At 38.2% G+C, this 13,786-nt stretch overlaps 1 protein-coding gene across 1 annotated transcript in view; it reads right to left on the bottom strand.

Annotated features, from left to right (window-relative positions):
• LOC126480892 (protein CLP1 homolog) overlaps nt 1-13,786 on the bottom strand; it is a 59,565-nt gene that overhangs the window by 30,674 nt on the left and 15,105 nt on the right. Inside the window, exons 4-5 of the mRNA XM_050104291.1 lie at nt 9,833-10,003; nt 476-666 (exon numbers count right to left, since the gene is read on the bottom strand). Coding sequence (XP_049960248.1) covers nt 476-666; nt 9,833-10,003 — 362 coding nt within the window. The remainder of the gene's footprint in view (nt 1-475; nt 667-9,832; nt 10,004-13,786) is intronic.

Raw genomic sequence — 13,786 nt, forward strand, 5'->3', positions numbered from 1 at the left:
CTTAGCAATATACGCAACAAACACCCAAGTACAGTCTTTCGACAAGAAATCGATTGTCCATGCATAGCCCAAGTATCAGGGATGAAGTACCTACATAACTAGTATAAACCTCAATCTGTCATCAAAAGAATATTTGTGGAATATGTTCACATACATGTCACTGACTATGAGCCATCCTCAAATAGCCCATATACAAAAACGTTTCTTTTAAGACAAAGGTTGCGGGTTCGAGACCCTGATCAGAATACAATTCTAATCTGCTGGAAACATCCAACATTGTTACTATTAAATCTGCAATAAGATTTTGCAGATTTAAATTCATGTATCATTATGAGAGCAGTTTAAGATGCATAACTGACAGGAACATCGAAGAAAAACTACAAACTATATTTTACTTGCATCGACAGAGCATTGGTAACATTAATAGCTAAGTGTTAGTACAATGCAACATAAAATAACAACAAAAATTACTCACTCCGCCACTCTTGGGAAGGAATACCACTTTTACAAATGGTGGCATGTCACGAACTAATTCATTATAAAGTCGTTCTTGATCCAGCACAATAATAATATCTACTTCAAATGCTTGGGCAACATGTGTCAGAAGTTTATAACCATCGCCTTTAACCCAACCACATGTGTTGATTATCACTCCAGAGGCGTTTGCTGTGGACAGAAAGACAGCACATGTTCTAAACACTTTTTTGGACCAAAATCAGGTTTTTCAGTAAATACATATACAGATACTGCTAGTATTAGACATAAGGTAAAGAACTAATTTTCAAAGGTCCCCCCCCCCCCCTCAAGTAATCAGGCCTGCCACCATTCTGCCCTGGCTGTATTCAGTGTTTGCCAGATTGGAGCTATGATGAATTAAGAAGCAGAGCTCTCTGATAAATTCTTTGCAGTTACTTCTGAACATAGCCCCTGTTTACAATTAGAGTTTAGATAGTATTTATTACATGTTTTTTTAAATTCTGAGTGAATTAGAAATAGACTGTCAGAGACAGAGTCATGTACCTCTTTTGTTGTCTTTCAGAAGTCACTGCTGCACTGCTTCTTTTTCTCAAGGTGATATGGTGGAGTAGTTATGACACTGAAATAATACTTGGAAGGACTGGGGTTCTAATTCGCATCCACACACACTGCTTCAGATGAAGACTGCGACTTGTTTTAAGAGACTAGATTGCGTTGTTATCAGTTTCCCAATTCTCTCAGAACATTCAGGTCATAATTACGACAGAAAGAAGGAAAAAAAGCAGTGTTGTTCTTCTGTATCAGAGATCTAGCTGCTGTGACAAATTAATGCTACTAGCCAAATTAGTACCATAAACAGTTTTGCTAAAAAAGCATGTTGATTCATGGAGGTCAAAAAGATAAGTAAATAACCAAAAAGATATATCTAAAAACACAGATGATGTGACTTACCGAACGAAAGTGCTGGCAGGTCGATAGACACACAAACAAACACAAACACACACATGAAATTCAAGCTTTTGCAACAAACTGTTGCCTCATCAGGAAAGAGGGAAGGAGAGGGAAAGACGAAAGGATGTGGGTTTTAAGGGAGAGGGTAAGGAGTCATTCCACTCCCGGGATTGGAATGACTCCTTACCCTCTCCCTTAAAACCCACATCCTTTCGTCTTTCCCTCTCCTTCCCTCTTTCCTGATGAGGCAACAGTTTGTTGCGAAAGCTTGAATTTCATGTGTATGTTTGTGTGTCTATCGACCTGCCAGCACTTTCGTTCGGTAAGTCACATCATCTGTGTTTTTAGATATATTTTTCCCACGTGGAATGTTTCCCTCGATTATATTCTAACCAAAAAGATAGTTATGTTTGGGAATGTCAGTGCAGGAGAAGGTCCAGGCTGGCCACTCTGGGCTGGCATTGTAGGGAGAGTCACTCCCTTAACATCTACTCAACACTAACATAAGGGAACATAACTTTTAGCAATAATAATAATAATAATAATAATAATAATAATGGTTGAACTCATAAACATGTCGCTATCAACTTACTTAAAAGATGAACTCAGAATATTTAGGAGTTACAGCTGAAAGACATTGTAAAACATAGTCTACAAAAATATGTAGACGCTGAAGTAATAAAAGACGACAAAGACCAAACTTAGGTTAACAGTGCCATTCAGAGAGTATTGTAAGAATAGAGACTATTACACACTCACTATAAAACAGAATGCAGAGAAACTGATTTAGAAAACATAACAGCAACTCACTTGCCTGTAATAAGGGAAAAATGTGAATCCTACAACAATTTTCACAGTCAGACCTACTGAAAAATCTTTTAAAAAATCCTAAGATTTGGTGTATTGCAGACACCAGACAAGAAGCAGGAATATTAAACACCATACTAAAAAAATGTACCAATCTCTGGCCACTGCATATACTTACAAACAAATGAGAGATATCGGCATAAACACCCCCGGTGTATATATATAAAAATTATGGCTTATTAAAGTGAACAAGGCACTAGGCCCTGATGGACTTCTAGTCATATTTTAATAAACCCCTTCCAAGCTCATTGAGAATAACTTTCATAGTGAGACGTCTGCAATAACGGTGAAAGATGGATGCACAGAATTATTTACCAATATTTCTGACATCCATCTTTTGCAACTGCCAAGAGCATATTCTAAGCTCAAACTTTACGATATTCCTGGAAAAAAGAAAGCTTCTCTCAAAGAAGCAGATGTATTTAGAATACAACTTGCTCATCCAGAGAGAACATTTTGTAAACAACAGATCCAAGTGAATAAGCAGATTTCATCCTCCTAGAACATTGTACATTGTCAACTACTCACCAAGACACAGTCATATGAAGTATCTTCCCAGACATATGATTGGCTCTATGAACATTTGACTATTAGAATACAGTACATTACAATGGACAACAAATGTTCTACAGTAAAGAAATTAAAATCAGCTGTGTCTTGAGGAGGTGAAATAAGATCTCCAATATTCTCAATATATGTATGTGATTTATTAGCTAGCAACAGCAGCACTATAAGAACATTCGCATACAATGCTGCTGTCTACAGGCAATTACCATTGTCGGGCACTCATAATAAAATGCAGAAACACTCTGACAAAATTTCAACTTGGTGTAATGAACAACTCTATTTAAATATGGATAAATGTGTGATAATGCCTACAGCAAAGAGGTAGTTGTGGGAAAATGCAATGTACCTGTAGATGAAATGGCATATAAAATACCAATGCAACTAATTCTAGGGTAATATTCAAATGTTTAAAGTCATTATCAAGTAGGCATGAACAATAGACACCAAATGAATTCAGACACATACCACTGGGGCTGAGAGAGATCAGTATAGCCCATATAAAACGAAAATGCTCAGGGAACGCAAACTGGAGTTCTAGAAAATAAGATGATGCAGTTCTTGTGAAACCCTCTTGGGTAAATTTAGAAAACTTGTGTTTGAAAACCGTGCGAGCATTATGCTGCTGCGATCACATTCCCCATACAAAGATTGTGGAACAACATAAGGGTGTATACAGAGACTTACAGAGCACTCCCCCCCCCCCCCCCAAATAAATAAATAAATAATCACTTAATAAAGATGGACTAGAATAGAAAATTGACAATACTGGTGAGAAATACTCTTCACCATTCACCTTGACAATGGCATGCAAAGTGTACACATAGATGAGATGCTTCAAATCATTCTTGGTGCTTTTACCAGATGGCTGTACACATGGAACTGAAGTTGATTTACTTTAAGCACAAACGAACATGGATGTTTAACAATGATACGCTCTACTAATAGAAGCCAGTAAAATTTGTAGTGGCTGAAGAGAATTAAGTGCTAAATGTGTGTCAAGGGATATCAGTATGGGGTGGAGGCATGAGGATTCTTGTGCCTCCAAGGCAAAATACTGCAGAGATTGTCTCTCCCTCCTTGTCATCTTGTGAATTACATCATAATTGTCTTTCTGACAATATGTTGTTTGATTTGTGACACACAGCAGCAGAATCCACTACAACCATCTCAACAGATATTTACTGCTTGTATTCAGTCAAATTAGTTTATTTACTCATGATTCTAAAATACTTACACACATTATTTACAGAAGAATAGAAAAACCGATTGAAGCTCACCTCAGCGAAGATCAGTATAGCTTCTGGAGAACTGTAGGAACACACAACGCAATACTGTCCCTACAACTTATCTTAGAAGATAAATGAAGAAAGGCAAATCTACAACTATAGCATTTGCACATTTAAAGAAAGCGTTTGACAAAGTTGTGAGGAAAACAATCTTTAAAATTTTGAATGTAAGAGGGATACACTACAAGGAGCAATGATTATCTACAGATTGTGCAGAAACCATTTTGCAATTATAAGAGTCAAAGGATATGACCGGTGGCAGTAGTTGAGAAGGGAGTGAGACAGGGTGGTAGTCTACCATCTGTGGTTTCATCTCTCTTATTGCTGATTCTTGGATCAAGTACATCACAATAAATTCATATTGCTTCAGTTTATCTCTTAATGGATAATACGTTACATTAAACTGTCCTCAGAAATTCTACATTTTAAGTTCGCTGAACTGGAGGATTGATCATACAATGTACCCTTTCATGGCTGTACTGATCTCACTTAAAACATGGGTTATTAGACCATGGTTGATGTGTAAACCTTTCTCTTAATGTTTGCCATTTTACATCCATGACAATTCTATCTGGTCTTCCGTAAGTTCATTGCACTTTCTCCAACCCTATTTATCTCATTTCATCTTATTTAATTCAACTATACTAATCTATCTTTGAATCCTAGAGTTCAGCAATTTATTGTTTTCAAACAAAATATAGTGGAAGGAGTTGGTTTTTAAGATTTTTGTTATAGTAAATTTCTCACAGAAAGGTACAGATGCAGAAGTACCTAGGCATGTAATGTGGCATTAAACCACTTCTTGAGCCCTATTAGTTCACTAACCAGAATATTCTTTCATCCTGGCCGGAGTACCAAAGTCCTTAGTAGCATATCCAACAACTCTATCCAGTCCGTCGAGCCCCTTAGAGTTTGGTAAGACATGTAAACAGTGCCAGATCTGAGTTCCTTTTAGAACCTCAGAGCAATGGATCAACACAACCTGTCTGCATGCTGATCATGTGCCAAAAGAGCCCACGAGTCTCCAGAGCCATTAAGTAATGTGTTATTCTTTGGGGGCACCAGTAATACATTCAGTCCAAATAAGAGCAAACTTTGTCACCATGCAGTACACACTGTGGGCTGGTTAGCAGCCCAAATCATATTTGTTCCTTATGAAGGGATCCATCACGATTGTTACCTTAATAGTACGAGAGGAAGTCAAAAATTAAAGGGATTTTTGCAATTTCTTGTCCTAGGGCTTGGTAACACTGCTAGGGGCTGAAGTACTGTCATCTGCAGCAATTCAATACAATGTGTCACTCTTATTTCCACATTAGTCATCATTTAGTAGCACAGCAAGAAACATGGCAGCTCCAGCGTCGATCTGCACCAAGAAGGAAATACTTTAAATCTGCATAAATTACTTGTCAAGTGACAGTGTAGTATGATGACAGTTATTTATTACGAATGGATAAAGCACTTCAAACAGCGAAGAACTTCTCTCTGTGACAAGGAAAGATAGTGCAGACCATCAACGTCAACAACTGAGGACTATTTGGAAATAGTTGAAGCTATGGTGATGGAAAGCAGACAAATCACAGTGGCAGAAATCGCCAATACTTTACATGGTTCAATGTATTCCATCTTATATGACAGGCTAAATTTTCAGACTGTGTGTGAAAGGTGCATACCGAAAGAATTGTCAGTGCAGCATACAATGCAAAGGATGGACATCTCTTGTAGACATTTGGCCCATTACCACCAGGGTAGATGGATTTTTACAGCAAACTGTTACTGTAGACAAAATGTGGGTGTTCATTACACTCCAAGAGGTGAGACGGTGAATAGTGAGAACTATTGTGGTGTTTTCTGAATCAAACTGAAGCCTGCAATCTGATACAAACATGGAAAACTGCGAAAAGGTGTCATCCTGCAGCAAGATAACACTCAGCCACATTCTACATCTACATATACATGGATACTCTGCAAATCACATTTAAGTGCCTTCTAGAGGGTTCATCTCTGTATTATTCTCTATTATTCCAATCTCGTATAGTGCACAGAAAAAACAAACACCTGTATCTTTCTGTACGAGCTCTGATTTCCCTTATTTTATAGTGGTGATCATTTCTCCCTATGTAGGTCAGTGTCTACAAAATATTTTCGCATTCAAAGGAGAAAGTTGGTGATTGGAATTTCGTGAGAAGATTCCGTCGCAATGAAAAATGCCTTTCTTTTACTGATATTAAGCCCAAATCTTGTATCATTTCAGTGACGCTCTCTCCCAATACTACAAAACGTGCTGCCCTTCTTTGTACTTTTTCGGTGTACTCTGTCAGTCCTATCTGGTAAGGATCCTACATCGCGCAGCAGTACTCTAAAAGAGGACAGACTAGTGTAGGCAGTCTCCTTAATAGATCTGTAACATTTTCTAAGTGTTCTGCCAATAAAACACAGTCTTTGGTTAGCCTTCCCCTCAACATTTTCTCAGTATTCCTTCCAATTTAAGTTGTTTATAATTGTAATTCCTCAGCATTTAGTTGAATTTATGGCCTTTGAATTTGACTGATTTATCATGTAACCAAAGTTTAACGAATTCCTTTTAGCACTCATGTGGACAACCTCACACTTTTCATTATTTAGGATCAACAGCCAATTTTCGCACCATTCAGATATCTTTTCTAAATCATTTTGCAATTTGTTTTGATCTTCTGGTGACTTAGTCGATAAATGACAGTGTCATCTGCTAACAACCTAAGATGGCTGCTCAGATTGTCTCCCAAATCATTTATCTATATAAAGAGCAGCAAAGGTCCTATAACACTACCTTGGGGAATGTCAGAAATCACTTCTGTTTTACTCTATGATTTTCTGTCAACTACTACTTACTGTGACCTATCTGACAGGAAATCACAAATTCAGTCACATAACTGAGATGATATTCCACTACAAGCCACTTGTGTGGTACAGTGTCAAAAGCCTTCCAGAAATATGGAATCAATCTGAAATGCCTTGTCAATAGCACTCTACACTTCATGTGAGTAAAGAGCTAGTTGCATTTCACAAGAACGATGTTTTCTAAACCCTTGTTGACTGTGCGTCAACAGACCGTTCTCTTCAAGGTAATTCACAATGTTAGAACACAATATATGTTCCAAAATCCTCCTGAATATGGATGTTAATGATATGGGCTTGTAATTTAGTGGATTGCTCCTACTACCATTCTTTAATATTGGCGTGACCTGTGCAAATTTCCAGTCTTTGAGTATGGATATTTCGTCAAGGAAACAGTTGTATAGGACTGTTAAGTATGGAGCTAACCCATCAGCATTCTCTGAAAAGAACCTAATTGGTATACAGTCTGGATCAGAATACTTGCTTTTATTAAGTGGTTTAAGTTGCTTCACTACTCCGAGAATATCTCCTTCTACGTTACTCACGTTGGCAGCTGTTCTTGATTCCAATCTTGGAATATTTACTTTGTCTTCTTTTGTGAAGGCATTTTGGAAGGCTGTGTTAAGTAAATCTGCTTTGGCAGCATTGTCTTTGATAGTATCTCCATAAATATCATGCAGAGAAGGCATTGACTGTTTCTTGCCACTAACATACTTCACATACGACAGAATCTCTTTGGATTTTCTGCCAGGTTTTGAGACAAAGTTTCTATGTGGAAACTGTTATAAGCATCTCACATTGAAGTCTGCACTAAATTTCGAGCTCCTATGAAAGATCGCCAATCTAGGGGATTTTGCATCTGTTTAAATTTGGCATGTTTCTTTCGTCGATTCTGCAACAGTGCTTTGACCCGTTTTGTGTACCAAGGAGGATCAGCTCTGTCATTTGTTAATTTATATGATATAAATCTCTCAATTGCTGCCGATACTATTTCTCTGAATTCAAGCCACATCTGGTCTACATTTATACTACTAACTTGAAAGGAGTGGAGACTGTCTCTCAGGAAGGCGTTAAATGAATTTTTATCTGCTTTTTTGAATAGGTGTACTTTTCATTTTTTTTTGGAGGATTTGGAGGTTACAATATTCAATCTCTATGACAACCCTGTGTTCATTATTGTATCAGTTTTGATGCTCATTATTAACTCAGGATTATTTGTTGCTAAGAGGACAAGTGTGTTTTTAAAACTGTTTACTATGAACTAACTGCTCGAAATAATTTTCAGAGTATGCGTTTGGCATGATTCCGGATGATGTTTTATGCGTACCTCCAGAATTAAACACGTACGTTTGCCAACATATCAAGGGTAAATTAAAGTCACCACCAACTATAATCGTATGAGTTGGGTACATGTTTGAATTCAAACTCAAGTTTTCCTTGAACCTTTCAGCAACTCCATCATCTGAACTGGGAAGTTGGTAGAAGGATCCAATCATTATTTTACTCCGGTTGCCAACAATGACCTCTGCCCATACTAACTCACAGAAACTATCTACTTCAATTTCGTGACAAAATTAACTACTTCTAATAGCAACAAACACACAACCGCCAACCGTGTTTAGCCTATCCTTTCGGAACACAGTTAGGTTCTTTGCAAAAATTTCGGCTGAGCTTATCTCCGGCTTTAGCCAGCTTTCAGTGCCTGTAATGATTTGAGCATCAGTGCTTTCTATTAGTGCTTGGAGCTCTGGTACTTTCCCAACAAAACTATGACAATTTACTAATGGTTCCTGTATCTACGTTCTTCCTGTGTTCGGCCTGCACTCTTTGTGACTGAAGCCCTTCCTGTGTTTTCCTGAGACCCTCTAACCTAAAAAACTGCCCAGTCCATGCCACACAGACCCTGCTACCCATGTAGCCAACTCCTGCGTATAGTGGACACCTGACCGATTCAGCAGAACCCAAAAGCCAACCACCCTTTGGTGCAAGTCGAAAAAACTGCAGCCTACACGGTCACAGAACCATCTGAGCCTCTGATTCAGGCCCTCCACTCGGCTCTGTACCAGAGTGCCAAATGCATGGCAGAAACAATAAAGGAGTTGGGATCTGAATTGTTGGAATGCCCACCACACAATCCAAACCTGGCTCCAAGTGATCTCCATATGTTTAGACCAATGAAGGAAGTGTTCAAAGGAAGAAGGTTTGCGACCTATGTAGTAGTCACTAATACAATGTGAAATTTGTTACAGGTGCAACCTAAAATCTTTTTTTCCAGCGGAATCAAACTTGCGAAACGTAGGTCGAAGTGTGCTGACGAGCAGGGATGTTATGTTGAAAAATAATATATGTTTCAGTTTTATATCATTAGGATAAATATGTCTTTTCTCGAAAGTCCTTTACTTTTTAATTTCCCATCATACTAATATGCAGTTGCCGGGTGTGAATGTCTGGACTGGGCACTTGGATGTGCTCTGTTTCATCACCTCCCGTTCTTAGTAGTTGATGTTTGCAGCTGACCAAATGCTTGCATGTGTATGGGACAATTTCATAGCATATCAACACTCACTAGGCATCCAAAGAGGGCAAAAAGTGAACATTTACGAACTTTATAAGAACTTTTTTTAAAAAAAAAAAAAAAAAAAAAAAAAAAAAAATAATAATAATAATAATAATAATAATAATAATAATAATTACATTGAGCTGCATATTTTGAAACAAATTCCAATATCCTGGTTTAGCAATTAAAAATTGTATTGTGTCTTGATATTGTACAATTATTTTCAACACACCCTGTACTATTTACTCACCTCTTCTATTTGCCTGCATCCTCTCAGAGACAACTTCAGACAGTCTTGTAACTAGTATATTATATAAAGTCAGATTTGCAGCTGGACCACAGTGACCAAAGTGGTAGACCAGTGGGGCTTGCTGCGAGAAACCTTCTTCAACTGATGCTGGTCTTTCCACAAGAAGAGCACCTAAAAATAATTAAATGTAGAATAACAAGAAATACCACTTATCCTACTTTAATTACAGGTCTCTCTATTTTTCACAATGTTCATGTATAGTGCAAACTAATTAAATTTTGAGTACATTAAGTGAAAGTTGCAGTACCTGTGAGGTTAACAGCATCTACAATCTACAACATAGTTTACTAAAAAAGGAGAATATAAACTAAATGGTATGCAGCTAGTAGCCCGGACATAATGTGGTTTTCGAAATGCTATATGCTTTAGACTGGATTTGCAGTATTTCTCCTTATGTATGTTCTGAAGCAACTACTACTAAATAATTTATATTATTAAGGTCATCTTCAATTATGGTCATTTGACAATGATCCCAACCAGGATTCAAAACCAGCTGTGTCGACAGGAGGAGGACTAGCATTCAGTATCCCATATAGAACAAGGTAATTCCAGATGGAGTACCAGCATTGGTGAGAAAAGGGTGAGTAATGAAATCAGCCATGCCCTTTTCAAAGAAATGAGCCTTCCACATCAGTCAGTTTAATGCGTTCACAGAAAGTCTTAACCTGGATGGTGATCTTAAATTTGTTCTTCCCAAACATGAAGGCAGTGCTTTAACCACTGCTCCATCATGCTCAGTAGTGCTAAATCTTGCTGCACAGTGATGTGGAGTCTTGTAGGAACATTGTACAACAACAGTTTCGTAAGTCTCAAAGTACCATGTTCAAATTCACAATTTTGTTGAGAAAGACACAAAATATCAATTCCTAATTTAATGGCAGAAACATTATGGAGCAACATGGTACACGAAATTGGTTGTCATTCATCACTTAATTATTATGACATCTTGCCATGTATAAATTGTAATTTTAAAATGTGCTTTTTATGCGATTAAGTTCTACATTCACACCTTCCATTAGAATCAAAAAGTGAAATACAGATTCAGCAGAAAGAAACGACTTCCTGGATATCTGAAGGCTTCTCACGCTATGTTTTGACAGACTGTAAAATATGCATTCTGCACTCTCCTTATTAATGAATGCCTTCTACCTGCACTTATGACACAACATTTGGCAACATGCCAGCCCTTATTTTGTGGTCACTAGTAATTTCACTATTCTTGTTTGCAAATCAGCAGTTTTGCTTATAGTTTGTGCCTGTCTCTTGCATTATAAATCATTATTTGTACATGTTAATAATTTTCATTTAATTTACGTTCTGTGCTGTCACACCTGTACATTTTATCTTTCAACTAACTGAGAAACCCGGTGTTGTCTGGGTATTTATTTATTCCAACCTCCTATTAGTCTATCTCCTCCTCCCTCTTCTATCTGTTCACCTGTATCCTCCCCTCCACCCCATTTTGGAGGGCAGAAGAGAGTCAGTGAGCAAAAGTTTATTAAGGTTTGAAATTATGTATTACATATCATGTATCATTTGTTGCAAGTTGCTAAGTGCACTCATTCACAAATACTGAGTAAATATAGCCGGTGCATTTGCACGTGGCGTGTTACACTTATTTTCCCTGCCACCCCTTAGAGAGGTAGGTGGTTCTTACACCAAACAGTGCTTCTTTCCACATAGCAAGAGATATGTGTGGCAGTTTGATTGAGATTGATCCAGTAATTTATGAGGAGATGTTGAACACACATACATTTTTATAATATACAGTGATTCACAATGCTGAAACAATGACATAATATTTCTTGTATTTGACTGAACGCTTGACAATGAACAGCATTTTTATATTGTATATTTAGGCACTTGCTTTTCTGTGAAGCCATGCTTCCTCTATATATAAGTATTTTTTATGAACATTTATGTCCTATCAAGCCAATTACCAGATCTAGTTCAGTGAGACATGAATACAGAACATCAAACTGGCATGTAGTGCTATGGCACATAGTGGATCAAGATGTCCAGCGCAGCTTGCAGCTGTATTTTCTACTGTCTGACAAGTGTCCTCTAGAGGCTATCAATGACCTGTGGAGGCCCTGTTCGGGCTAAGTTCTTCAGCCTAGAATGTTCGACACTTCATCAATCAGATTTAACCACTGACACAATGGCATGGACACAGAATCATTATACACAAGACATCTACCCACACAGAATGGTGCAGGCACACTACAAGTCCCTGTACTGCCAAGCCACATATGTCCCATGTTTCTCTGTTGTGCTGTCACAGTTTATTCTGCACAGCTTGGCTAGCAAGCAATGGTTTTTTCATGGATCTCTGAAACCCACAACTTATGGACAAGTGCGTGGAACATTTAAAAAATTCATAAGACTAACATGGGGCTTAACACGTTTGATAGCACTATGCGTAAATAATGTTAAGGTGTAAAGTCAGCGCCAGCATGTCAGTCAGGAACGACAGAGAAGAGACAGCTGTGACAAGAGGTAAGCCAATTGCATGCTGACCAACCTCCCTACAGGACAACAAAGTGGCAGCAGCAGCCCCCAGGTGAAGAGGACATAAGCACCGTCCCCGAATGGTGGCAGCCCACTTCGATAGCAGCTTCAATGTTAGCCACATTGTTAGCTGATGCATCGTAGACTCTTCATTAGAATCTCTACGTAGCTCAGTTAGAGATGAGTAGTCACTGCAATGACTGATTATTTTGTATGTCGTCCTTTGCTTGCAACACATCTGTGTAATATCAAAGTTAAGTATTTGTAATTGTCCAGTTATAATAAAACTCATTAATGTAAGTTGTTTGATTGTTTGTCTAGCGAACCAAGTATGAAGGGTTCCTAGACACAACAACATGGCAACGAGGTGAATGAATAACACGGCGAGGAAGATGTCCGAATAACATAGTGACAACCCGCTAAGGTTGAACCCCGAGCCGCCAGCGGCAACCAATTGTCTCTATTTTGTTTTGTCGTGGACTTGTGTGTTTTGCTGGTGTCTTAATTATACCTTGTCTTTTATTTGCAGGGGTGTGTTTACATGTTTTAACAGTGTCTCTTATAGTGTTTTTTTCCTATTCAGTGTTTTCAGGTGGGAATTGCAGAAATTTTCTTTGGTTGTATGCTTATTTTTATTTCTTGCATTGTATGTTTATTGCATTTGCCTATTCCGAAATGAGCAACCCACATCTCCCATCTCCTGCTCAGGTGCTCCAGCTGCAAGCGATGGATACAACGCAACTAACACAGATGTTTCAGTTTCAGACGCAGCAGATTGCACCTTCTAAACATGGTACATCAGTTACTGGCCAACCAAGCGACCAACACAGTGTGCCCTACCAACAAACATGCTGCAACTGTAGCTCCCAGTTTAATGAAAATGAAGAGGAATGGCTCGAGTTGTTGCAACAGTATGAAGCCTACATCATTTCTCACAAAGTATCAGGTACTGTGAAACTACATTACTTTTTGTCAACGATAGGAAGCGCAGTCTTTCGCCTCATTCATAAACCGTTCCCTAGGGCCACTCTGACTGAACTTTCCTATGATCAGGTTGAAGGTTCTCTAACTAAGTACTATGACCAACAAATGAATGTGGTGGCAACTAGGTACCAATTATTTCATTGCAAGAAAAGGTCAGGACAAACTTATCGCAAGTGGATAACACATTTGCAGGGTATGAAGAGGAAATGCAAATTCAAATGAGCTTGTGGTACTTTATATACAGATGTTATGTTGTGTGATGCGATCGTGTACAATGTAACTGATGTCACACTTATAGAATGGATTCTGAAACAGCCAGATCCACCATATCAAATTCTAGATCAGTATGATTCAGGTGCCGTAGTGGCCGATAAATTTGAGCAGCCACCATTTGTCGCA

The sequence above is a fragment of the Schistocerca serialis genome, chromosome 1, assembly GCF_023864345.2.
Source record: "Schistocerca serialis cubense isolate TAMUIC-IGC-003099 chromosome 1, iqSchSeri2.2, whole genome shotgun sequence".
Classification (NCBI taxonomy): domain Eukaryota; kingdom Metazoa; phylum Arthropoda; class Insecta; order Orthoptera; family Acrididae; genus Schistocerca; species Schistocerca serialis.